This window comes from Gopherus evgoodei, chromosome 13 (genome assembly GCF_007399415.2).
Source record: "Gopherus evgoodei ecotype Sinaloan lineage chromosome 13, rGopEvg1_v1.p, whole genome shotgun sequence".
NCBI classification, from domain to species: domain Eukaryota; kingdom Metazoa; phylum Chordata; order Testudines; family Testudinidae; genus Gopherus; species Gopherus evgoodei.
The window spans coordinates 748,553-772,617 of NC_044334.1; the positions used below are offsets into that span (position 1 = coordinate 748,553).

The 24,065-nt window shown below is 49.1% G+C and overlaps 1 protein-coding gene across 2 annotated transcripts in view; it reads left to right on the forward strand.

The window, feature by feature from the left end:
- The window catches only part of TTC28 (tetratricopeptide repeat domain 28), a 316,685-nt gene that overhangs the window by 197,794 nt on the left and 94,826 nt on the right, over positions 1-24,065 (forward strand). For both annotated transcript variants that reach the window (XM_030582635.1, XM_030582636.1), the window contains exon 5: positions 12,907-13,414. In XM_030582635.1, the coding sequence (XP_030438495.1) occupies positions 12,907-13,414 (508 nt within the window). The remainder of the gene's footprint in view (positions 1-12,906; positions 13,415-24,065) is intronic.

A 24,065-nucleotide genomic window follows, 5' to 3' on the forward strand; every position in this document is an offset into this window, starting at 1 on the left:
TGTAACCCAGGAAAATAGACGTGGGTTCAATTCTCTGCTCTGTCACAGACTTCCGGAGTAACCTCGGCCGAGTCACTAAGTCTCGCTGTGCCTCAGTTCCCCACCAGTTACACGGGGTCATTGCTCACAGGCTATCAGGATAAAGGCATTGAACCCAGAGCTGATGGGGCCATGTAAGTACCAGTATCTAGAGAGTGGCCTTTATTCCACTTGCAGAGGGAATGACATCAGGCTGGACACTCGGATATAAAACCCTAGCTTCAGAAATAGTGTCTCTGTGTGTCTCTGTCCTCTCACCCCCCAGTTACTAGTACTGAGACCTAACATAGGCAGCCCCTGTCTGCTCTGAGTGCACAGTAACATCCCAGGGCCTTTTCATCACAGTTGATCCAAGTGTCCTTGGCCAGAATTTCCTCTCCCTTTGTCATTGTGCTGTATGTTGTGAATCTGCTTGACTGCCACCCTGCACCCCAGAGGGAGCTGCAGTTCAGTGCCGCTGTATGGATACAGGGGTACGTCCTTCTCCTTTGCCTTCCCCACGGTAGTGGAGGTGCTGGGCAGGAATGAAGAGCCTTCAAAGTCGGGTCCAAAAAGCTGTCCATATGCTTCCACATAGGGAGAGAAGTGGGGCTGGGGCCAGTGCATTCAGAGCAGCTGGAGATTTTGGAGCTTCAGAAGGCTGCAGTAGCAGCCGAATGACTCATCCTGCGAGTGGGGGAGAGGCACTGAACCTGGCATGGCATGTGGGGGATTTGTCCCATAACAGGTGAAGATGCTATAGAAATACAAAATAGGTTCATCTTCCATCTAGATGAGGATGTTACATGTGGGCAGGTTTGGCTAGGCAGGTCGCTTGCCACTGAACTGATGCAACTCTCCAAACATGCATCATTTTTCTGCTCTGTTGGTGCTTTCACTAAGCGACACTGGGAGCCAGACTGCAGTTGGCACTACCTGTGATAGAACATGCCCTTTGGATGCTAAGGAAGGCTCCCTTCTTGCTGCAGCAGGATGCGTAATGCTCTCACAGACTGGGAAGTCTGGGTTCGGTGGCATGGCCACTCCTTAGTGATGATCAATTTACTGCAGTGCACAATGTGCAGTTCTGAGGGGATGAAATACAGATTCTGAGAAAGAGAATCATTGAAACTAGGGGATGCTATAGAAATAAAAGGCCAGCCCCTACTACTGAGAAATAAATTAGGTTTGACAGGGTTATTGATTCCCGTGTATTTTCACAAGATAGAATCACCTTAAAGCAAAGCTGCTCCTCCTTTCTGCATACAAATAATGTCTGGAAGGAGAGTCATGCCTGCCGCGTCTTCTCTCATCTTCAGATGAGACACAGCCCGCAAAGTCTAGCACCAGCACTTCAGTCTGGCTGTCGGGGCAGTTTGGGAGATGGTGACACTTTTTGTGTATTGTCTGTTAAATTCACATTTGTATCTAGAGCACATTCAGGTCTTTGAGATTGGTTCTGAAATGCTAGTAATTTCAGAGTAAATGATCAGCAGGTTTAATAGAACTGGAGGAAAAATGTGTGTAATAAAATGCTGCTGACAGCCGCTGGGAGTCCTCTCCTGGCAGAACTGATGGCTAATCCTCTCTGAGTGAGCCTGTGGAGCCTGAAAGCATTCATCCCTTCTTACTATCACCCGGGCCTGCAGAGCAAACAGAGAGAGCATCCATCATTAGCTAATCCCCATGGCTTAGTTCCTGGCCAGCACCAGTGATCTGAGTATCTGCTAAGCATCTTCATTATTTTACTTTTCCATTTGGTGATGGACACACTAAGAATGCCATGCTGTCTTCAGACAGGTGTGGAGAGCTGCTCTTCTGTGCCCTAGGAAGCAGCCATGCTCAGGGGTGGATGTGAGCATTACATTCCAGTCTCCTTTGATAGCCTTCCATGTCTTTCTAACTAAAGCTCTGAGCTGATAATTGCAAGGGTTGTAGTGATCACCACCTGCAGGTGTAGCTCAGCAGGGACAAAGTGTCACTGAATTCCTCTGCAGCCACTGTCCCAGTTCCCTCTTTCTGCTCTCTGGCAGGGCTTAACTGGGAGTGCTAAAGAGGGGACATTTGGGGGCGCTTTCTAGTGGCGCTTTTTCACTTGTCTTGATGGCAACTAAACTGCTTTCCCCATTACCAGATATCCTTGCCAGGCAGCTAGAGCTCATTGAGCAGTTGCTTGATCTTGTCACATGCTGGTGGCTACCCCACCCCTTACCTCAATGTAATGACTCAAACAAAGTTGAATTAAAACAATAATCCCTCCGTGTTTGCTCCTGGGAGTTGCTGTAAGAATACAAACTAGCAAACTCTTCAATCAACTAGAGTCCCAGGGTATGGCTACATTTGGAATTTCAAAGCGCTGCAGTCAATTTCCGGAGTGTTGCACTGTGGGTAGGTATTCCGTAGCTATCCCATAGTTCCCGCAGTCTCCTCCGCCCCTTGGAATTCTGGGTTGAGATCCCAGTGCCTGATGGGGCAAAAATCATTGTTGCGGGTGGTTCTGGGTAAATGTCGTCACTCATTCCTTCCTCCGGGAAAGCAACGGCAGACAATCATTTTGCTCCCTTTTTGCCTGGATTGCTCTGGCAGACACCATAGCATGGCAACCATGGAGCCTGTTTTGCCTTTTGTCACTGTCACCGTATGTGTACTGGATGCTGCTGACAGAGGCAGTACTGCAGCGCTACTCAGCAGCATTCATTTGCCATTGCATGATAGCAGAGACGGTTATCAGTTGTTCTGTACCGTCTGCTGTGCCATTGTAAATTGGCAATGAGATGACGGTTATCTGTCATTCTGTACTGTATGCTGCTGTCATGGGTGCCCCTGGCTGAGGTCGGCCTGGGGCACAAAGACAAAAGTGGGAATGACTCCCCGGGTTATTCCTTCCTTTATGTTGTATCTAAAAATAGAGTCAGTCCTGCCTAGAATATGGGGCAAGGGTACTAGAGAACCAGAGAGCACAGCTGCTCCGTATCAGATCCCGCAGAAATGATGAACTACATGCCATTCTAGGGAGTGACTCTGCAATAACCGCACCCATTGGTTCCCTGCTCCCCCAACCATCCTGGGCTACCGTGGCAGTGTCCCCCCATTTGTGTGATGAAGTAATAAAGAATGCAGGAATAAGAAACACTGACTTGTTAGTTAGATAAAATGAGGGGGAGGCAGCCTCCAGCTGCTATGATAGTCCAGGCAGGACATTAGGTGGTGTGGGGGAGAGGAGCCCAGCATCCCGCTGCTATGATAGTCCAGGCAGTACAGAATCTTTTCTTTACACATGAAAGGGAGGGGGCTGATGGAGCTCAGCCCCCAGTTGCTAAGAGGAAGACGGTTACCAGCCGTTCTGTACCATCTACTGGGAATGACCAGGAATCATTCCTATTTTTACCCAGGCACCCCCGGCCGGCCTCACCTGAGGCCAGCCAGGAGCACTCACGGGCTGATAATGACGACGGATAGCAGTCATATTGTACCGTCTGCCACTGCGGAGAGGAGGGGAGTGGATACTGCTCTTCACTGCCGCAGCATCGCGTCTACCAGCAGCATTCAGTAGGCATAGGGTGACATTGAAAGAAGTCAAGAAATGATTTCTTTCCCTTTTCTTTCACTAGGGGGAGTAAATTGACGAGCTATACCCTGAACCACCCCGGACAATGTGTTTGACCCTACAGGCATTGGGAGCTCAACCAAGAATGCAAATGCTTTTCGGAGACTGCTGGGGACTGTGGGATAGCTGGAGTCCTCAGTACCCCCTCCCTCGCTCCATGAGCGTCCGTTTGAGTCTCTGGCTTTCCGTTATGCTTGTCACACAGCACTGTGCTGTGGACTCTGTATCGTAGCCTGGAGATTTTTTTCAAATGCTTTGGCAGTTCGTCTTCTGTAGCGGAGCTGTGATAGAACAGATTTGTCTCCCCATACAGCGATCTGATCCAGTATCACCCATACGGTCCGTGGTGGAGCTCTTTTTGGATTTGGGACTGCATCGCCACCCGTGCTGATCAGAGCTCCACGCTGGGCAAACAGGAAATGAAATTCAAAAGTTCGCAGGGCTTTTCCTGTCTACCTGGCCACTGCACCCGAGTTCGGATTGCTGTCCAGAGCGGTCACATTGGTGCACTGTGGGATACAGCCCGGAGGCCAATACCGTCGATTTGTGGCCACACTAACCCTAATCCGATATGGTAATACCGATTTTAGTGCTACTCCTCTCGTTGGGGAGGAGTACAGAAACCGATTTAAAGAGCCCTTTATATCGATATAAAGGGCCTCGTTGTGTGGACAGGTACAGCGTGAAATCGGTTTAACGCTGCTAAAATCGGTTTAAACGCGTAGTGTAGACCAGGCCCTAGTCTTCACTTTTCCTTCCATAACTTGATGCATTTCTTTCATTCTCTTACCCTCATTTTTTCTCTCATCGTACATTCCTTTAAAATGTATTTTACTTTATTTACAATCCTCTCTCCCCAAGAGGTTTTACTTTTCTGGTTTGGCCTTTCTCTTCTGTCATGTTTGTAATGGCCATGTTTTCTCTGTCCCAGTCTTCCCAACCATTTTTCTCTGTCTCTTCTCATGCATTTATGCCTACTTTTCATCTATCTCTGGTCCCCTTCCCCCATCCCTCCTCTAGTTGGTTTGCGTAGTATAGGAGTAGGGAGGAGTTCACCTTACAAATATCTCTTCATGGCCCCCCCCCCTTCCATATTGTCTAGGGGCTTGTCTACAGAGAAGAGTTATGCCAGTAGAAGCGAAGGTGTGGATTTAAACTGATGAAGCTACACTGGTATAACTCCCTGTGTAGACACTCAGGATACGTCTTCACTAGCAATGTTAAAGTGCAGCCGCAGCAGTGCTTTAACGTGGCTGTGTAGTCGCAGCACAAGCTGTAAAAAAAAAAAACCACCCCCATGAGGGGAGCAGCTACCAGCACTGGGAGCACAGCACCCAGCTCTGGTGCACTGTCTATACTGGCATGTTACAGCACTGGAAGTTGCAGCTTTCTGGGGTGTGTTTTTTCGCACCTCTGAGCAAGAAAGTTGCAGCGCTGTAAAGTGCCAGTATAGACAAGCCCTTAGGCTGCTTTGGAAGGGGATTAAGCTAAACCAAAAAAAAGCCATTCTTATTCTGAAATTAGTGTGTCCACAGGGAGTGTTGTACCAGTTTAACTATAGTGATATATTACCGATACAAGTGGTAAAACTTTCCTGGGTAGACAAGGCCTGGCTTACTTGCAGTCTTTAATGTATTATATTCACAACACCCCTGTGAGGTAGGGAAGTGCTGTAGCCATTTCACAGATGAGAAAGCAAGGCACAGAGAGACTGCCCAGGAAGTCTGTAGCAGAGGTCTGTGGCCCTAGCCCCATCCCAATCCCCTCCCTACATGTCAGCCCACAGTGGCAGATGAGGAAGTTCTGATGGGTAAGTGGACAGCACCATGACTTTGCAGGTGTAATTGAGAGTCCTGGTTTGTTGTTTCGCCAGGGTCTAGGAAAGGCTCGTTTCAGATGCCTGCCTCACACCTGTGTTAGGTGAATTTCATTTTACTCTCTTCCCCTCGGCTGGCCCCTCCTACTGTCTTGGCTTTGCAAGTAAGCTAGCACCCATCTCCCCACCACGCTGCTTGGGAACCAAAGCCACCCAGGTCAGGGCTGATATGAAGGAGAGATGACAGAATTGTTAGGGCTCCCAGTATTTGATTTTGTTTAGCATTAGAACTTGATGGGAAGTAAGAGAAGGAAGGTGATACAGGCCCCTGGAGGCCAGTGGCAGCTGCACACTGGTGTGTGTGTACTTTACTGCCCAAGAAAACAGTTGAAATCCACCAATTTAAAAGATTATAAATCCAAAGGGTGGTGTTGAGCCTTGGTAACTCTGTAACTCAGGGTCCTAAGAGGTTTGCTTTCTTTTGAGTCCAGCATTCCCATACAGCTTCCCCCAATCACCCACAGCCTGAGCCATGCACGGGAATTCAGCCACTGTGGCCACTGGCTCCCTGCTAGAGCTGTCTCTGGGGATGGGGTGAGCCCCAGCTGCTGCCAAGCTCTGCCCTTGGCGGGAGGGGGAGAGGGCTGGGCTCTCACTCAGCACTGTCATTGGGGACTCGACTTCCAGGCGTGCCTGATCTATTTCCAGTTCTTCTGTCTGCACTGCTGGAAGCCATGTTTCTGCTATCCAGACATCGTCTTTGGTGAGTGGGCTGGAAGGAGCCTTCTAACAATCACTACAGACACAGCAGTGTTTGTGGCTGATGTGCATGGTGTTCTCCTGCTTATAGGTGCTGAGCTGTAACAGATAACTGCTTTCTAATAGTATAACTATGACATGGCCACCTTCTGGCTTGGATGAAACAGCCCAGGCCCCTGTGTTTTCCTGTTATCAAGTCCCCCTGTAGCTGTGCTTCTTTACTATACATCTGTTTAACAACGGGTTCTTTACCTTACTCAGCTAGAAAAGCTGATCTGACTGTTGTTCTCAGGAAATGCAGAACAATTAGCCCACGTCCAGACTAACCCGCGGCATCGGCGGGTTAAAATCGATTGCTCGGGGATCGATATATCGCGTCTAGTCTGGACGCGATGTATCGATCCACAAGCGCGCTTACATCGATTCCGGAACTCCATCAACCCGAACGGAGTTCCGGAATCGACACGGAGAGCCGCGGACATCGATGCCGCGCCGTCTGGACGGGTGAGTACCTCGATTTTAGAAATTCGACTTCAGCTACGTTATTCCCGTAGCTGAAGTTGCGTATCTAAAATCGATTTTAATACCTAGTCTGGACGTGGCCTTAGAAATGATTTTTTTTTCTTTAGAACTCCCTTCTGTGCCTTAGCTTGGTGGCAGGAGTGTCTGCTTTCTATGAAAGGGATAAATTGCATGATTACAGGTGGAAGCAACCTCCACTGTAAGATTTGTCTTAGTCAGCTTTATAAAGCATGAATTTTCTTCATGTCTCCTGAAGCAAAACCCCAGTGATACCAGGCCAGAGTCTCCTATCCCCCAATGCAAAGCAAAGCCACTCCTGAATGTGCATCTGGAGTCCACTTCAGGCAGACACCTCAGCACTTAGCCCTGATGCACCCCTTGTGGTGGTGGGAGGCTCCTTCAAATTCAGATGGAATTCCCTTCCTCTCTTAGCTCTATGCATGAGCCACTGCGAGTTCCCAGAGGACATTATTATGTGGAGGATTTTATTAAGTATACAATGACTATATCTTCCCCAGTCCTACTACCAGCCCCCGGCAGCATGTCCCTGGTGTCCCTCAGCAGATTTAATTATCAAATTGTTCCCAAACACTAATTTTATGTCAGGCTCCACAATCTTCCCACTAATGACCCCCATGAGTACTGTGTGAGCACTGAGAATTCTCTTACTGCTGGAGAGGTGCTGCAGGGAACCAGCCCAGAAGAAGCCAAAACCACTCTGGGCTCTCCTCATGCAGCCATGAAAATGATGGCGAAATCTGCCTCTGAGACTACACAAGGCACACAGATCAGACATCACTCCATTTAACAGAATAAAACATGGGGAGTATCCCAGTGCGAGGGGGTCGCCCTTCTGTACTGAGCATGAGGGAATCGCATGAGTTAGCAATAAAGACATCTGTGGAAGATACAGGATCATAATCCATCCTTTCCCTTCCCAGTCGTCCATCCATTTCTCCCTCCTTTTTTTCCTCCCCGCCCCATGACTCTCCTCCTCCACTCTTCCCCTCCATAATATGAAGAGTTTAACCCTGGGCATTCAGTGGGGCAAGTCAGGCCCCTTCTGCCATGCCCCAAGGGTCTTGTCCAAATCATAGGCCTTGGTCTGGCTCTTCTTGCTGTGTCTGGGGATGATGTTGGACTAAGTGATGACACGCCCCGCGAATGAATCGCTGCAATAGCCCAAATCTCTCTCTGAGGTAATGATCTGGGGTCTTTCTAAATGCTGCTTCTCAGTGTGCAGTGTGAGAGGTCTCTGGAGTTGTGCAGCAGTGCTGAGATTCATCTTAACCCTGTTATGCCTCTTCTCCCCAGCTACTGCACTTGGGACAGGCTGAGTCTGTTCCCAGCTGTGATCGATACTACCTGGCCTTGGCTCTTCTCACTGACTAATGTGCAAACAAACGTCCACGACAACCCTTGTGAGGCCGGTTCTCCTCGTTCCACCACACGATTGTCATTTTCCCGAGTGGCACCATGAGATTCTGGCTACATCGTAGTTTGTTGTCATGGCTGCTCAGGGACTGAGAGAGTTCCCAGCTCCTGGGCTTACCTGAGGCTGCAATGCTAGTAATGCAGGGGGTTGTACTGCACTGGGCTTTAACCACGTCCAGAACAGGCTACCAGCATCTCATGGTCAATAATGGATACGGCACGTCACCAGTGCTGGTGGGAGCCCAGGTGTATTTTATTGAGTCACAGCCTGTGCAGGACCTTACACTGTTTTGGATAGAGCATATACGAGGTTTCTAAGTGCATACATTTTACCATTGGGTTGGGAATTTAGATACAACATTGAGCTATTTTCACTTTAATGAAAGTTTACAAAGCAGAAAATTCTGATTTCTACCTCTAGTTGTATAGCAGCCTCAGAACAGGCTCTGACAGACCCACCCTCAAATAACTGCAGTGCCTTGTTAGAGTTTGCCAAATAGTTACTTCATTGAATTGCTTGAGAGCTCTTTCCAAAGAGCCAAACCTCTTTCAAGCCAGTGTGAAACTAACTTGAATGGAATGGGGCCTCCTCCCAACTCCACCTGTTGCTGCTGCTAAATGTATGGAAACAAACTGATCTTGCTTGGATGGCTAACCCTGCATGCAGTGCTCCACCAGCCTGTCAGAAAGAGTGTCTGGAAGGCCACCATCATGTCCAGGGTAATGAGGTACTGCACCTTCTCACTTAGTTGTGGGGCTTCCATTCCCAACAAATCAAAGTCTGTTCCCAGATGCATTAATATTCTGCTGAGACCTTTCATCTTATGTTCAGCTAGCTGGATGACAAACTCTTGGTAATGGCCTAAAACAGGGGTCGGCAACCTTTGAGAAGTGGTGTGCCGAGTCTTCATTCATTCACTCTAATTTAAGGTTTTGCGTGCCAGTAATACATTTTAACGTTCTTAGAAGGTCTCTTTCTACAAGTCTATAATACATAACTAAAAAAGTAAATGAGGTTTTAAAAATGTTTAAGAAACTTCATTTAAAATTAAATAAAATGCAGAGCCCCCGAGACCGGTGGCCAGGAACCACGCACTGTGAGTGCCGCTGAAAATCAGCTTGCTTGCCACCTTCGGCACCCATGCCATAGGTTGCCTACCCCTGGCCTAAAACTTTCCAGCATGGGGAGAAGTTAGAGATGGGGCCAGGAGCCAGTGCAGGAATGTTCTGTAGGGTGCCCCATAAAAATATTTTTCTGAGTAAATATTGTAACTGCCTTTTTATCAAGACTCCCTCTACACATGAGACAGATGCCTTCATGTCTGAAGAGAAGCCCTATCATAGTGCAGAACATGTTTGTCCAGCAGTTCTGCCTGGGCATTCATGCAGCCCACCAGCCTTCTGATCCCAACAGAAATGGTCTCTCCCTTTCTCAACAGCCTTCCCTGCTGCACAGTGTAAACCGTCACTTTTGAAGGAGTGCGGTCAGGCCCCAAACCACCTGCCAAAGCATGACTTTTAGGCTTGTTCTGGTGCACACCAGCTGGAAAGGATGGATTGGAGCAGCGTGTCCCATGGACAAGTGTACTGCCCAGCCCAGCCAAGCTCATTCGGTCTCCTCACCCCCACAGTATCAGAGGTGTAATTAAGAGGAAGTTAGGGGAATTGTTGCTAACTGCTACCCTTTCCATTCTGCGGCAAGTTTACAGCAGCTAAAGCAACGTAACTTAACCACCCCACCCCCCCCACAGCGTGAGTCGAGAGCATTAAACCCTAGATGGCAGCACCAGTACCAAAGCCTGTCTCAGCTGTGCCCCTAGTGTTTGACTGCAGGAATTCCCATCCATACTGTTCTCCTTGGCTAGTGGATCAGGCCCAAAGCTAAGACTCAGGAGAGGTGGAAGGGGAATCCTCAGGACTCTTTAACAGGAGCACTTCAGAGACCCTGAGGAGAGGGGGAAGGTTTCATCATCTGACTTCCTATTCCAGGAGTGTGCATCAGCCTTGCCAGGGAAATCACAACATTTTTAACATCAGCTGCAGCTCTGCTGATCTCAGATATTTGCTGCCTATTGTGCTGAATGAGGGTCATCTATAGCATCAAGTGAAAAAAAATGAAGTCATTGTAAATTCTGGCAGGTTTTATGGTGTAATTAAGTTGCCTACAAGGATCCCTCAGGGAAAGCAAATGCAGCTTTGCTATTTAAGGAGCTGGCCGAGGTAGTGTTTTCTGGCCAACTTTCATATCTTATGACCTATAAATTGTGTTTAATAGCTAATCTGTTGCCTCAGATTCTTGTATCAGAAAAACTGGTTTCTTTTTTAATCTGTTAATTTGCATCATCACAGCACATTTACAAATCCTTGATTTTGAAACATTAGTCCATTACTGTTGATAAGCATGGAAGTAATTTATCGTCTGCACTATCTGCTCTTCACTCTGGCCCGTAGATCTTCCTGACACTGCATTATTCTTCCACCTGTGATATAATTTTAATCAAAATAATCATTAGGAAGGCTCCTCTGGCCTCGGTTGTTGAAAGCCTTGAAATATGAGTTGCTGCTGTGAGACTGTAGCTAGTAGTAACAGTCTAGTGCAGCTCCCGATGAGGGGACTTGGACCGGATTTCCTGCTAGAGAGGAAACCTCATCTGCTGTGTGTTCACAGCTGGGGGCATGTGATGGGGTGCCTAGGAAGGGGTTAATGGCCTGGCAGCCACTGAAATTGAACCCTCTCGCCTGCTGAATGTGTCCAAGCTGGAGATAGGGCCCCAGTTGGAGAGAATAATCAGGAAGATCTCAGTATATCAAGGACAAGTGGGACCCAGGCTGGGAGGGAACTGCCTTTGCAAAGCCCTGTATTTGCTTGGGGAGACATGGCTTCCATGGGGAGAGGATGACAGGTTCTAACAGCTTCTGCGGGCGGGGTGTGTGGGAGAGGTTTCTAGGGCAGCTGGGGACAGACCCCAGCACACACTCAGCGCCATGATGCTCCTTGGACATGTAAGAATCAGGGTTTTCCTTCTAACCTGGCTTGGGGTGAGCCCATCTTGTGGGCTCTTGCTGTCATCTTTCAGGCCTTCATTGATGCAGCAGCTGCTCAGTGCAATTCAAGGGGCAGGGTGTAATCTACAACCACTTAAACAGTTTGGTCCAGGAGACACTTGCCTCCCTTACTAGTGCTCTGGGAATTGAGCTGGGCTGAGTGCTAGAGCTGCCAGTCTCAGGGTGTCTCCATGCTGAACACTTAACTCTTGAACTCACGTCCCCTGTTGCTCCAACAAAGCACAAGTCAGCTGACTTTTTGGGTGAGCTGCAAAGCCCCTCTGCTCCCCAGGGCTTTCAAGGAGCAAGAGGGGTGGGTCGGTGGAAATTGATGCTTTCTGTTGGTGGGCACAGTCTGATCACTGTTTATTTGTATAGTATCGTTGTACCTGGACTGGGAGTTTGGGGCATAGGGGACAGTTTACACGCTTCTCTAAAGAAATAGCAGCTGCAAGGTACTGCTCTCCTGCTCCCAGAGGGCTTGGGGATGGCACAGGCACCAGGATGAATGTACATATACGCTCCGTAGTGCTGAGCCAGGCGCATGGCCTTCCTTGGCCTTTAGACCCATTTCCTAGGTTGATTGTTCTGGAACAAATGTATTTCTTGCACATTGCATGGGAAAGCCCACTCTTGCACTTTAGCTGAGCTGTCCTGCTAACTTGGTTTGGCCACCATTGGTGATACATTAGCAAATGCCATAGCTTGAAGGTGACCCAAGTGCAGCAAAGAGAGTGACATCTCTGCCCTAAAGAGCATGACTGGCTTGGTGATGCTGAGCATGCTGGCTTAACTGTGCAGGTATCCCTGTCTGATCGCTCCCTGCGCATGGGTCAGCATTCCCACTGCAGATGTTTTAAGGACTGTCTGCCGAAGCAGATGTCATGAATCTAGCGCAGGAATCTCTGCAGGGTCAGTAAGCAGAGGGGCTGGGAAACTGCAGTGTGAACATGGTCAGTCTGAGCTGCATCCTGCAGCAGTTTCCACAAATCATCCTCTTAGGCTCCTTATTCAGCGCCTGAGACCTCTGCTGCTGTTGGAAGGGAGCTCACTGCGTGGGAAGTGGCACAGAAGCAAGCGATTCATTTAGTCGTTACTCTGCAGAGAAATGCCATTACATACATGTCTGCCCAAGATCCCTGTGGACAGGACTTTGCTGTGATAACTGGCATAACTGTAGGTGTTAAAGTAGTAGTGAGAGATGGGCTGAGATGCAGCTGCCTTCAGAGCGGGAACCGAGCTCTCCGAGGCAGCTCACGCAGCCTGGTCTCACCTCATGGCTCCTGATACTGCCAAATTCCTGCACATTCCACATTCTGTATTACCCCAAAGTCCCTAGGCTTTGCAGCGCCATGGGTTTCCCCACTACGTCTCTCAGGGGATGAGAAGGAATTGTCCCTCAGTCAGAGAATCCCAGTCCAGTTCTCCCTGCAGCCCCTCATTGCCACAAGCTGCCCTCAGAGAAATGCCTTCACTGCTGGAGAGCCACAAACAGCACATTCCCCATTCGGCAGCTGGGGATTTTTCTCCTGAGTATCGTGTTGCAGGTGCAGATAGCCAGGTTTCCACTGGACCCTCCAGGAAGCAGAGCTGGAGTCTCCCTGGAAGAGTTTGTTAGAGGCTAAAAGGTGAATGTTGCGTGTCCCTTTGACCTGACTCTGTTTCCACAGGCTCTCACTCTCACCCTCTCTCTCTTGTCTTACAGGCAGCTTCCTCAGCTCTGAGCAGCCTGGGCCATGTGTACACAGCCATTGGTGATTACCCCAATGCACTGGCTAGTCACAAGCAGTGTGTCCTCCTTGCGAAGCAATCCAAAGACGAGCTCTCGGAGGCCCGCGAGCTGGGTAACATGGGGGCAGTGTACATTGCGATGGGGGACTTTGAGAACGCGGTGCAGTGCCATGAGCAGCACCTGAAGATTGCCAAGGAGCTGGGGAACAAGCGGGAGGAGGCGCGAGCCTATAGCAACCTGGGCAGCGCCTACCACTACCGGAGGAACTTTGACAAGGCCATGTCCTACCACAATTATGTGCTGGAGCTGGCCCAGGAGCTGGCCGAGAAAGCCTTTGAAATGCGGGCCTATGCTGGCCTGGGCCATGCTGCCAGGTGTATGCAAGACCTGGAGAGGGCCAAACAGTACCATGAAGAACAGCTGGGCATTGCTGAGAGCCTGCAGGACCGAGCCGCTGAGGGCAGAGCCTCTTCCAATCTAGGTAAGTGCCCCCAGCTACGTGGGGAATAGTGTACAAATGCCTAACCCCAGGGTCTGCTGCAGGGAACTTCATACTGTGTCACCTTCTCAAATCCCCTGCTTCCACTAGGCCAGCTCCTCATCTCAGTCCCCTTTGTCCATAGGTGCTGGAACTGGGGGTGCAGCAGCACCCCTGGCTTGACGAGGTTTCTATCATATCCAGGGGTTACAGTTTGGTTCAATGGCTCTCAGCCCCCACTACACAGACTGCTCCAGCAGCCCTGCCTTCATCCCAGCAGCAAGTGGGCACTTTTCAAGTTCGAAGGGCCAAAGCAATATGCCCCTGGGCCAGCCCTTTAATGTGTCCCAGTGGCAGTGAAAAGCATGAGGTGCTTGCAGGGCAGGGAGTGAAATGATAAGATGATGAGTTTGGGGGGCTGCAAAGCTGAGACAAGAGAAGGTTTTAGGGGCAAAGCAGGTGCGGCAGCATTATAATGCCCAATGGGGATGGAGGGCATCATGATTTGCCATCTTGTCATAGGTTTGGGACCCAAGCAGGACATCGGGCCCAGCTGAGCACTCAGGTGTGAGTGTGGGGACGTTTCATGGACCAAAGGGTGGCTCTGCTCGTTTACCTTCCAGAATGCAACTCCTCACGTCCTTCTCGCTAACTCAAAGGGTGCATTGTCCAAATCCCAGCAGAGCTGATTTTCAAAGAAAGTGCAGAACCCAACAAGTTTTGGATGATGATTGTCCCTGTGGGGAGGAGACATTAGAAGCAGGATTTAGAGCAAGGGTGGGCAAACTTTTTGGCCTAAGGGCCAATCTGTGTATGGAAATTGTATGGCAGGCCAAGAATGCTCACAAAATTGGGGGTTGGAGTGTGGGAGGGAGTGAGGGCTCTGGCTGGGGGTGCGGAATCTGTGGGTCCAGAAATGAGGAGTTCAATGTGTGGGAAGGGGCTCCAGGCTGGTGCACAGGGTTGGGGTGTGGGAGAGGTGGTGAGGGCTCCAGTGGGAGGTGCGGGCTCTAGGGATGAGGGTTTGGGGTTCAGGAGGGTGCTCTGGGCTGGCACCAAGGGGTTCAGATGGCAGGTGGGGGATCAGGGCTGGGGTGGGGGAAGTTGGGGCATGGGAAGGGGCAGGGGTGCAGGCTCTGGGTGGCACTTACCTCAAGCAGCTCCCAGAAGCAGGGGCACGTCCCCCTTCGGGCTCCTATGTAGAGGCATGGCCAGGCAGCTCTGCATGCTGCCCTATCTCCAGGCACTGCCCCTGCAGCTCCCATTGACCATGATTCCTGGGCAGTGGGAGCTGCGGGGGTGGCACGTGGGGCGTGGGCAGCGTGCGGCTACCCCTCTGTGTAGGAGCCGGGGGGTGGGGGAGGGAATGCCGCTACTTCCAGGAGCCACACAGAGCAGTGCAAGCCCCCGACCCCGCTCCCTGGCTGGAGCGCCAGAGCAGGGCAAGCCCCGGACCCTGCTCTCTGGTGGTTGCTCAAGGGCTGGATTAAAATGTCTGAAGGGCTGCATGTGCCCCCCGGGCTGTAGTTTGCCCACCCCTGGTTTAGAAGGAATGCCGCTCTCCCTTTCCGTGGTCCCAGGATGGAAATTCAGAGAGCACAGATGGTTCTTGCTGCCTTTGCTGTGACTTTCGACATTGTGAACTTTCCTGTCCTAGGTAAAGATATCTTGGTTGTAATTCCCTTCAGCAGGCTAGGTATGGCTGGGGTGTGGGAATGACAGAGGTGGGCTGTTGGGATGATGAGATGCTGGCAGCCCCCAGAAGTGCAGTTCTAGCAGGCAGCCTCGCTCTGTAAATTAGCTTCTGTTTCTGCCTGGCAGTTGGCACTTGGTTCATTTGTAGATGCTAATTGTAGTCTGATGTTATCCATGGCAGGTAATTGAAATGGGCTTGATGAATTACTTAATTTCCTTTAATAGCTGAGTCTTCAAGAGCTGAATAAAGAAGATAAGGTGAACTGGAGAAAACATAACAGCCCCAGCTTTCTAATTAGTGCGCCGAGTTTCCTTTTTCTTTACTCAAATTATGGCAAATGTGTATGGCTAAATGGGTTTATGATGCAAGAACCCCTTTGGGGCGTTGACCTTTAAAGAGCCAGTACTGAGCATTGATAACATTTCTGTATGACAGGGGATCTGATGGCAAGGAGGGCTGGAAAGGATGATGCTTTGAGTCTGATCTTTAATAAGAGATGTTTGTATATGGGATTTAGCAAAATACAAATGCAAATACATTTAGCAAAGAGCTAATTATGTTCCCCATGTCTCTGGCAGTGCTGGGAGATGTCATTTCTGCAGGTGGACATGAGAACTGCTCTCTGGGGTTCTGCTGGCAGACAACAGGGCAGGAGAGGCGTGTTCTGGGCTCTGCTGGACCAGAGTGCGGAGCATGCACCCAGGGCTCTGCTGAGGTTTGGGGCATGCACCCTGGGCTCTGCCAGCTACAGGGATGGAAGTGCTTCTGTGGCTCTGGCGGGTGTGCGGCTATGGGCTCTGCTGGTCATGAGCAGGGGAGCATATGCCTTGGGCTCTGTTGGCGGTTGGGGGGCATTCATCACTGGCTTTCTCCAGGTCACTTGGAGGAGGCCTTTGGATTCCTGTCAGTTTTGTACGTTAAGAAGCTGGGCCCTTGGGCCTCTAGGCCAGAGTTCGTTATCAAGAGGAACATGGCACTGCCTTCAGAGCTCACCAGAGCAGTTCCCTGAACCATCATCCAGCTGGGACTGCACCTGGCCTAAGCCCCCAGTGTCTTCCCCAGGGGAACAGGAGTTAATCTTGGATCTCTCCTTTTCAAACTCAATTTTACAGGTGTAGAATTAAAGGGACTGCACTGAAATGGCCTCTGTACACTACAGAGGACAGATCGTGTGTGTCTTCAAAGGCGGCTAAACCTTCAGCATGAGGATTTGCTGCTGTTCTCCTCTGCAAAGCAGTTACTCCTTTGTGGGGGGCTTCCCCCATATATCTCTGCATGGTCAGTTTCTGTCACTGAAAGTGTAGTGTGGGGAAGCAGAAGCTAGAATTGCTTTCCTCAGCATTGTGATTCCCTGCATGAGTGCTAAGAGGTTTGTGTTTTCTGGGTTATTTTCTCCCCTTTCATCCTGTGTGACACGTGCACTGGGGCAAAGTGAGTCCCCTGTAGGCTTAGGGGGGAGCAGGGCCTGTGCAACCACTAGGCAAACTAGGCAGTTGCCTAGGGCATTAAGTGGTTGGGGGTGCCAAAAAGTGGAGGCAGCGGAGAGAGAGAGCGGCGGTTTGCGGTGGCAGCGAGCCCCAGCCATGGAGGAGCTGGTGCATTACGAGGGGATGGGGAGTGGTTGGATGGGGCATGGGAATCCTGGGGGTCTGGCTGGGGGCTGGGGTGTGGATAAGGGTTGGGGCAGTCAGGGAACAGGTAGGGGGTAAGGTCCTAGGGAGGCAGTTAGGGTGGGGGGGTCTCAGGAGGGGGCAGTCAGGGGACAAGGAACAGGGGGCTTGGGGATTCTGAGAGTGGCAATCAGGGGTGGTAAGTGGGAGAGAGTGGATGGGGGCGGGGCTCTCCCCCCACCTCTTTTTTGATTGTTGAAACATGGTAAGCCTAGACGAGGTGGGAGCTGGAGGGCGCATGGGAGCTGGCGCCTGCATGCATCTGCTGCAGCCTGCAGGAGCCCCCAGGGTGGGGTGTCAGGCCACAGCCTGGGCAGGAGGGGCCGGGGGCGCCACTGCTCCGTGCTAATGGTGCAGCCACCTTTGCAGGGCTACCGTCCCCCCTGTGCCACACCGGCTCCTCCATGATTGGGGCTCGCTGCCACAAGTAGAACGTTCTGGCTCTCCGATGCCTCTGGAAGGCGGCTCCTCCCTGCTGAGCTGCTGCAGCAGCCCAAGCCTGGCAAAGCCAGTGAGTGGACTCGGGGCAGGGGTTGCCGAGGTGGGTTGGGGAGGGCTTGGGGGGGGGGCTGTGCACCCTCCAGGCGAGTTCAGGGGGCAGGGAGAGGGGGGAACCTGGTCTGGGGAGCAGCCCCTGGGCATGGCTGGCCCCTGGGGTTTATAAAAGCTTGTTGGGATTTGCTCCTCAATTAATTGATGTGCGGGGGGGCTCAAGGTGGAAGTTTTGCCTGGGGCACAAAATATCCTTGCCACCGGCCCTGCGTGGGAGACCTCAAGTCTGAAACTGAACAACATTTCTTCTTACTTGCCTGTGCCTTAGAGAAATTCTGATGCTGTTTGTCAGAGCCATGAAACAACTCTCTTGGCACAGAAATGTTGCAAAGAGACAGGTTTTGCAATCCTCTGCAAGCAAAACTTTTAAGTGGGGCTGCTTAGCCTCGACCCAGAAGGATCTCATCCACTATTGGCATGTGTACGCATGCTTGCTCTCTCTTCTGCAGACCTGACACAAACTCACTTAGGTTCTTAATGCTCTCACCATTTTGCCAGCTCAAAACCCCATGAGGCAAGTTTGGATTAGAAAGTTCTTCTCAGTACCGTTAGTATTCTTACAGCAGCTTTATATTTAGTGATACTTTCATCACATGATTCCAGAAATTCTTCTGTTGAACTGTGGGGGGTCAATGCAGCAGAAATGTTTTTCTTGAGTTGGATTTAAGCCTAAATGTAACTTTGTCAGTAATGCTGACTCAGCCCCTCCACGCTTTGCTGTGAAGCAGGATCTCCCCTATCAGCTGATACTTGAGCTGCAGGGTATCTCTGTGCTCCTCTCCGGCAGAGATATTACTCTTAGAAATCAGAATGTGCAGTTCTTGTTGAGAAAGTCCATTAATGCTATTTAAAATGCATCCAGTACCAATTAAATGTCAAGTCTTAATTGTCTTTCATCTAAGCCACATGTAAAACAAAACCTCATCAAAATAACCACACTGACAGCCAAAAATGTATCTGAATGTGTGTTTCTGAGCCAGAATGTCAGTGTTGGCCTCTTTGCTGAAACAACAGAAATTTTTGTTTGCATTTCAGTGATTGAGATGGAAGGTTCTCCTTACTGTATTATCTAATGCCGAGTGAGACAGAGAGAGCATATAACGTAGCCCAGCTGCTGGAGTGCTCTGCAGGGAGATAGTCTGTGCTCTGAGAGTTAGTGAGCAGAAGGTAATGGACTTAGGGCAAGTCGCAAGTTATCAAGCCCTTCATAACAAGGAGATGTGGAGTTAAACCAGGACTCTGACTGTCAACCTTTGCAAAGCAGATGGTGTTTTCAGATTCCAAGGCCCCATCTAGAGAGCTGGCTTGTCAGCCTCTGCAACTCTTAACTCTGCTTACTGCCATGTAGAAAAGGCACTTCATATTATGACCAGTCTCTAATAATTGCATATGGATGCTTAGCGTCTGTTTCCCTCTGAATCTGCTTCCCACTAAATCCTGTATATGCTGCATGTATTGAAATGCAAAAGCAGAGAGAGGAATGTATACTTCACTCTCAGCTAGGGCTGGAGGGTTCTGCTTCATTTTCACAGAGTAGAAGATTATAAAGGATTTAGTTCATTTTGAGAGAGATTCATTTCAAATCCCAAAGTAGCCTCATGGAATGTACTCAGCAATAGAACATTGTGTGTTGTGGATTACGTATGGGAGATACATCGTATGCCACCTATACCGCTGGCAGACGCAGCAGGTATGACTCCATTGAAGGCAATGAACTTTGCCCATGTGCATGTACTGTATGTGTTTTAAGTACTATATCTGAGAGGGATGTGGGGTACAGTCTCAGGCTGAGGAGTTGCAGAGTGTTTTCCCCAGATAAGTACAAGTAACTGCACCAAAGAACTAAATGTACTAACCCAGTCTTTAATCATAAAGGCAAAGTTGCATGATAATGAGTGTTTTGTGGTAGTGAGGTTCTATTTGAAGAGAGCCTTTAATTATAGGCCCCAATGTTTTCAAGCATCTTGCAACTTTTTGGAAAAATAAAAAAAAGACACAGGTAAAATGTCTCAGATTTATCATCAGCTCATGGTGATTTTTTTAAAGTAGTTAAAAATCCATGTAACCATTTTTGAGATTTACAAGCATGAAAACAGTTCTCCAGTTAAGGCTCTCTGGTTAAGGAGATTTCCCAGACCCCTTTTAGCACCTAAATATTGTGACAGATCCAAACCAGTGGGGTACAGGAGTCTGGTAGAGGGCAAATATACTGGTCACTGGGTGAGTAGTTTTCTGTTCCCTGAGTGACCAGAGCAGGGGCTGCACTAGAGTAATCAAGAACTTGCTAGAACCAGTTAAGGCAGACAGGCTGATTAGAACACCTGCAGCCAATCAAGGCAGGCTAATCAGGGCACCTGGGTTTAAAAAGGAGCTCTCTCCAGTCAGGTGGAGAGGAGCTAGAGGAGAGGAAGTGTGTGTGGGGAGCTGGGAGCAAGAGGCACAAGGAGCTGAGAGTGGGAAGGTGTGCTGCTGGAGGACTGAGGAGTACAAGCGTTATCAGACACCAGGAGGAAGGTCCTGTGGTGAGGATAAAGAAGGTGTTGGGAGGAGGCCATGGGGAAGTAGCCCAGGGAGGTGTAGCTGTCATGCAGCTGTTACAGGAGGCAGTATAGACAGCTGCAATCCACAGGGCCCTGGGCTGGAACCTGGAGTAGAGGGTAGGCCCGGGTTCCCCCCAAACCTCCCAACTCCTGATCAGACACAGGAGGAGTTGATCCAGACTGTGGGGAAGATCTCTGAGGCGAGCAAATCTGCCAAATAAGTGCAGGACCCACCAAGGTAGAGGAGGAACTTTGTCACAATATCTAAAGAACAGCTTGTTTTGTTTGACACTGTCTGACTTCTCAGTGAGAGCCAGTGGTTTAAGCTGTTATTTTTCTCACTCTTCTGACTTTCCTGATATTGCAGATCAACACTCAACAATAGAATAACTTCAGTTATAGTGAAAATGTGTAATATACAGCGACTAAAAATAGAATTAAATACATTTACATGCATTAAATACATTTAGTTCAACAATAAAGGCCTGGAAACGCATCAAAATGATCAGGATCATAGAAATGTTGGGCTGGAAGGGATCTCAAGAGATTATTCTAGTCCATCCCCTCCATGCTGAGGGAGGACCAAGTAATCCTACACGATCCCTGACAGGTTTTTGTCCAACCTGTTCTTAAAAATTGACAGTGATGGGGAGTCCACAATGTCCCTTGGAAGTCTGTTCCAGAGCTTAACTATCTTTTTAGTTAGAAAGTTTTCCTTAATACCTAACCTAAATCTCCCTTCCTGCCCATGATTTCTTGTCCTACCTTCAGTGGCTATGGAGAACAATTGATCATAGTCCTCTTTATATCAGCCCTTAACATATTTGAAGACTGTTACCAGTCCCCCCTCAGACTTCTCTCCTCAAGACTAAATGTCCAGTTTTTTAACCTTTCCTCACAGGTCAGGTTTTCTAAACATTTTATTGCTTTTGTTGCTCTTCTCTGGATTATATCCAATTTGTCCACATCTTTCCTAAAGTGTGGCACCCAGAACTTCAGTTGAGGCTTCAGCAATGTTTGAGTAGAACAGGACAATTACCTCCTGTGTCTTACATACAACACTCTTGTTAATATATCCCAGAATGATATTAGCCTTTTTCACAGCTGCATCACCTTGCTGACTCATATTCAGTTTGTGATCCGCTGTAATTGCAGATCCTTTTCAACAGTACTACCACCTAGCCACTAACTCCCCATTTTTGAAGTGGTGGATTTGATGTTTCTTCCTAAGTGAAGTACTTTGCATTTGTGTTTGTTGAATTTAATCTTTGTTGATTTCAGACCAATTCTCAAATTTGTCAAAGTTGTTTTGAATTCTAATCGTATCCTCCAGAGAGTTTCCAACCCCTCCTAGCTTGGTGTCCTCTGCAAATTTTATAAGTATGCTCTCCACCCCATTATTCAAGTCATTAATGAAAATATTGAATAGTACCAGATCCAGGAGAGGCCCCTCGAGGACCCCGCTAGATATGTCCTTCCAGTTTGACAGCAAATCATAGATAACTATTCTTTGAGTACAGTCTTTCAACCAGTTGTGCACCCACCTTATAGTAATTTCATCTAGACCACATTTCCCTAGTTTGCTTCTGAAAATGTCATGATTATATGTTCAACGTCTGAGGTTTAACCACTCGTTATGACCATCCTGATGTCATCAGGATTATTTTTGTAGGTTTGCAGAACACCTAGTAGGAAGTCTACTGAGATCTGTGATGTGAAATTAAATAGATAACAAACATAGCACAGAAAATTCCACTGATATTGTAAAATGCAGCTAACCAGACTGGATGTTAGCTGACAAGGATAGGTTCAAACACAATCTAAGGTCTTGTGTAGAGTAGGATTTAAAATGTGATTTTAATATGGGCTAACTAACGCACTAAAAAAGTCTAGTGCCGACAACACCCAGTGCCTTTAATACATGCTAAATGATGCAGTTAAAGCTATGCGGGAGCCTAGATCATTTGTGCAAACATCATGCCTCCAGTGCTAGACTAGACAAGGCCCAAGAAGACTGACTTGTAAGGTCTCCTTAGCTCTCTGGAAATGCAGGCTGCCTTTGCAGGGTTGTCTTGCCCTTAGGGCTTGGCTACACTCGAAACTTCAAAGTGCTGCCACGGTGAGTGAGGTCGCAGCGCCAGCGCTGGGGGAGAGCGCTGCATGTACTCCAGCTCCCCCTGAGGATTAGCTTGCAGTGCTGGGACCCGCGCTCCCAGCGCTGCGACGCTGTTTACACTGGTGCTTTACAGCGCTGTATCTTGCAGCGCTCGGGGGGAGGTTTTTTCACACCTCTGAGTGAGAAAGTTGCAGCGCTGTAAAGCGCCAGTGTAGTCAAGGCCTTAGCTGTGTGGTCAGTGAGAAGAGAAGGATCTTGATCCACTGTGCCGTTTCAGCTCTTTGGCTGCTTTGGGATTGATGGTTCCCATTCATGCTTGTGCCCTTCAATGTCTGCTTGTAGCTCAGGTTGCACTTATAATGATATATATTTGTGTTTTGTAGACACTACAGCTGGTGCTTCAGATGGCTGTTTCCCTAGTATCCATCTCTTCCCCTATCAGTAATTGTTAGGCAAAGGAAGGAAAAGTCCACGTTGGTTCTAGGTTGTGTATATTTTGCTCCAATTTCACAGATCTCAAGTGCTGTATGAGCCACCTTTAGCTTTCCTTGAGCTTTCTCCCTAGACTCTGTTCGATTCTGTTCCCTGGTGTCATTTGCATACTACTCCTGGATGGGGCTCGACTGGCTAGCTGCCTGGAAGAGAGCGTTTCTTTCCTTTTGAAGTACACAATTATAGCTGTGTGAATGAGTCAGTAGCTTTGTGTTTTGAAGTGACTGTGCTTCTGGATCCTTCCTGCTTGTGTGACTGGCACAGATGGTGAAACCGGCTCCCACCAGGCTAGCTTAGTGATAGGGGCTGCGGAGGAGGAGATTGGAGACTCCAATTTTCTGCTCTGTTATGCCATTTTCTCAGCTTTGTCTTGGGTAACCACTTGTAAACATTTGCTCATTGTTTGTTTTTCCCTGTGGTGGTAGTAAAGAGACCGACTGGAACATCTGAAGCTGCATAGGCTTCATCTCCCATCTGCCTACAAGCCTTAATTTTGGCTGTTAAGGAAAGCAAAGAGATGTAATTGTTCTGGTATGTGATAACTTCCCCTTCCTGATTTTAATAATCTTGCTGTGGAGCCTGCTAATTGCATTGAGTGTGTGGCTTTTCTACAACCTGCAGAGCAAGAAGTTGCAGGATGTTCCCTGTCAATGCAACCGGTTAGTGTTTCTGGTGCCTTTAATCCCAAAGCTCTGCCTTGGAATCATCATCCGTCGGGGGAGAAGAGCTGCACCTGTGCCTCTAAAGGGGGTATGCCAGATTCCCGTTTCCTCAGGAGCAGCCTGTTTTCGAGGTGATATTCTTTGAATCTCTGCTGCTCAAGGCCCCTTATTGCAGGCAGCAGCCCTCCTCTGAGGACATGGTGCTCTGGATGAAACTCCCTTCGGAGCCCACGGATGCTTCTCCTTAGGTTGGGCAGTGGTGTCCCCACTCTGAGTGTGCTCTCCTCAGAGTGTTCCCAGGTTCTGCTGGCCCACAGAAGAGCCTTGCTCTAGGAATCCAGTCCCAGGAACTCTTCTCTGCTTCCCTTCCTGTGCAGGGCAGAGTGCTCAGGACTGGTTCCTCATCAACAACTCTGCCATCAAGAAGTTACTTCCCGTCTTGAAACAGAGCACCACGTGTCTCCTGTTGAGGGGATTCAGAAGGCTAACATTTTACCTTCAAACTGGACACGGGCTTTGTCCGCCAGGGTAGTGCAGCTTCTAATTACAAATGAGCCCATTGGAACTGGGTGGGTGAGGAGCAGATTATTTTGCAGGCCCTGTAGCTTTGGTCAATTCAGTGGCCACTATCACAGGCACTGACCAGTAGTGTCTGAAAGAACCCAGCTATCTCCTAGTCTGCAAATAGTCAGAGCCTGGGGGGGGATGGTGACTGGCTAATCATAGACTCGTAATGGCAACCAATATAAATTAATTCCTCCCAAGGAATCTGCATCTCTGGGGCTGTGTGAGCTCCAGATTGGGGTGCTAGAGGACTGTGGCCTGCTAACTGCGCACCAGGCTCTCCTTAAAGGGCTTATGAGTAACGCTGCGAGTCTGTCGTGGATTCCATGACTTTCGTGACTTCCGTGACTTCTGCAGCAGTT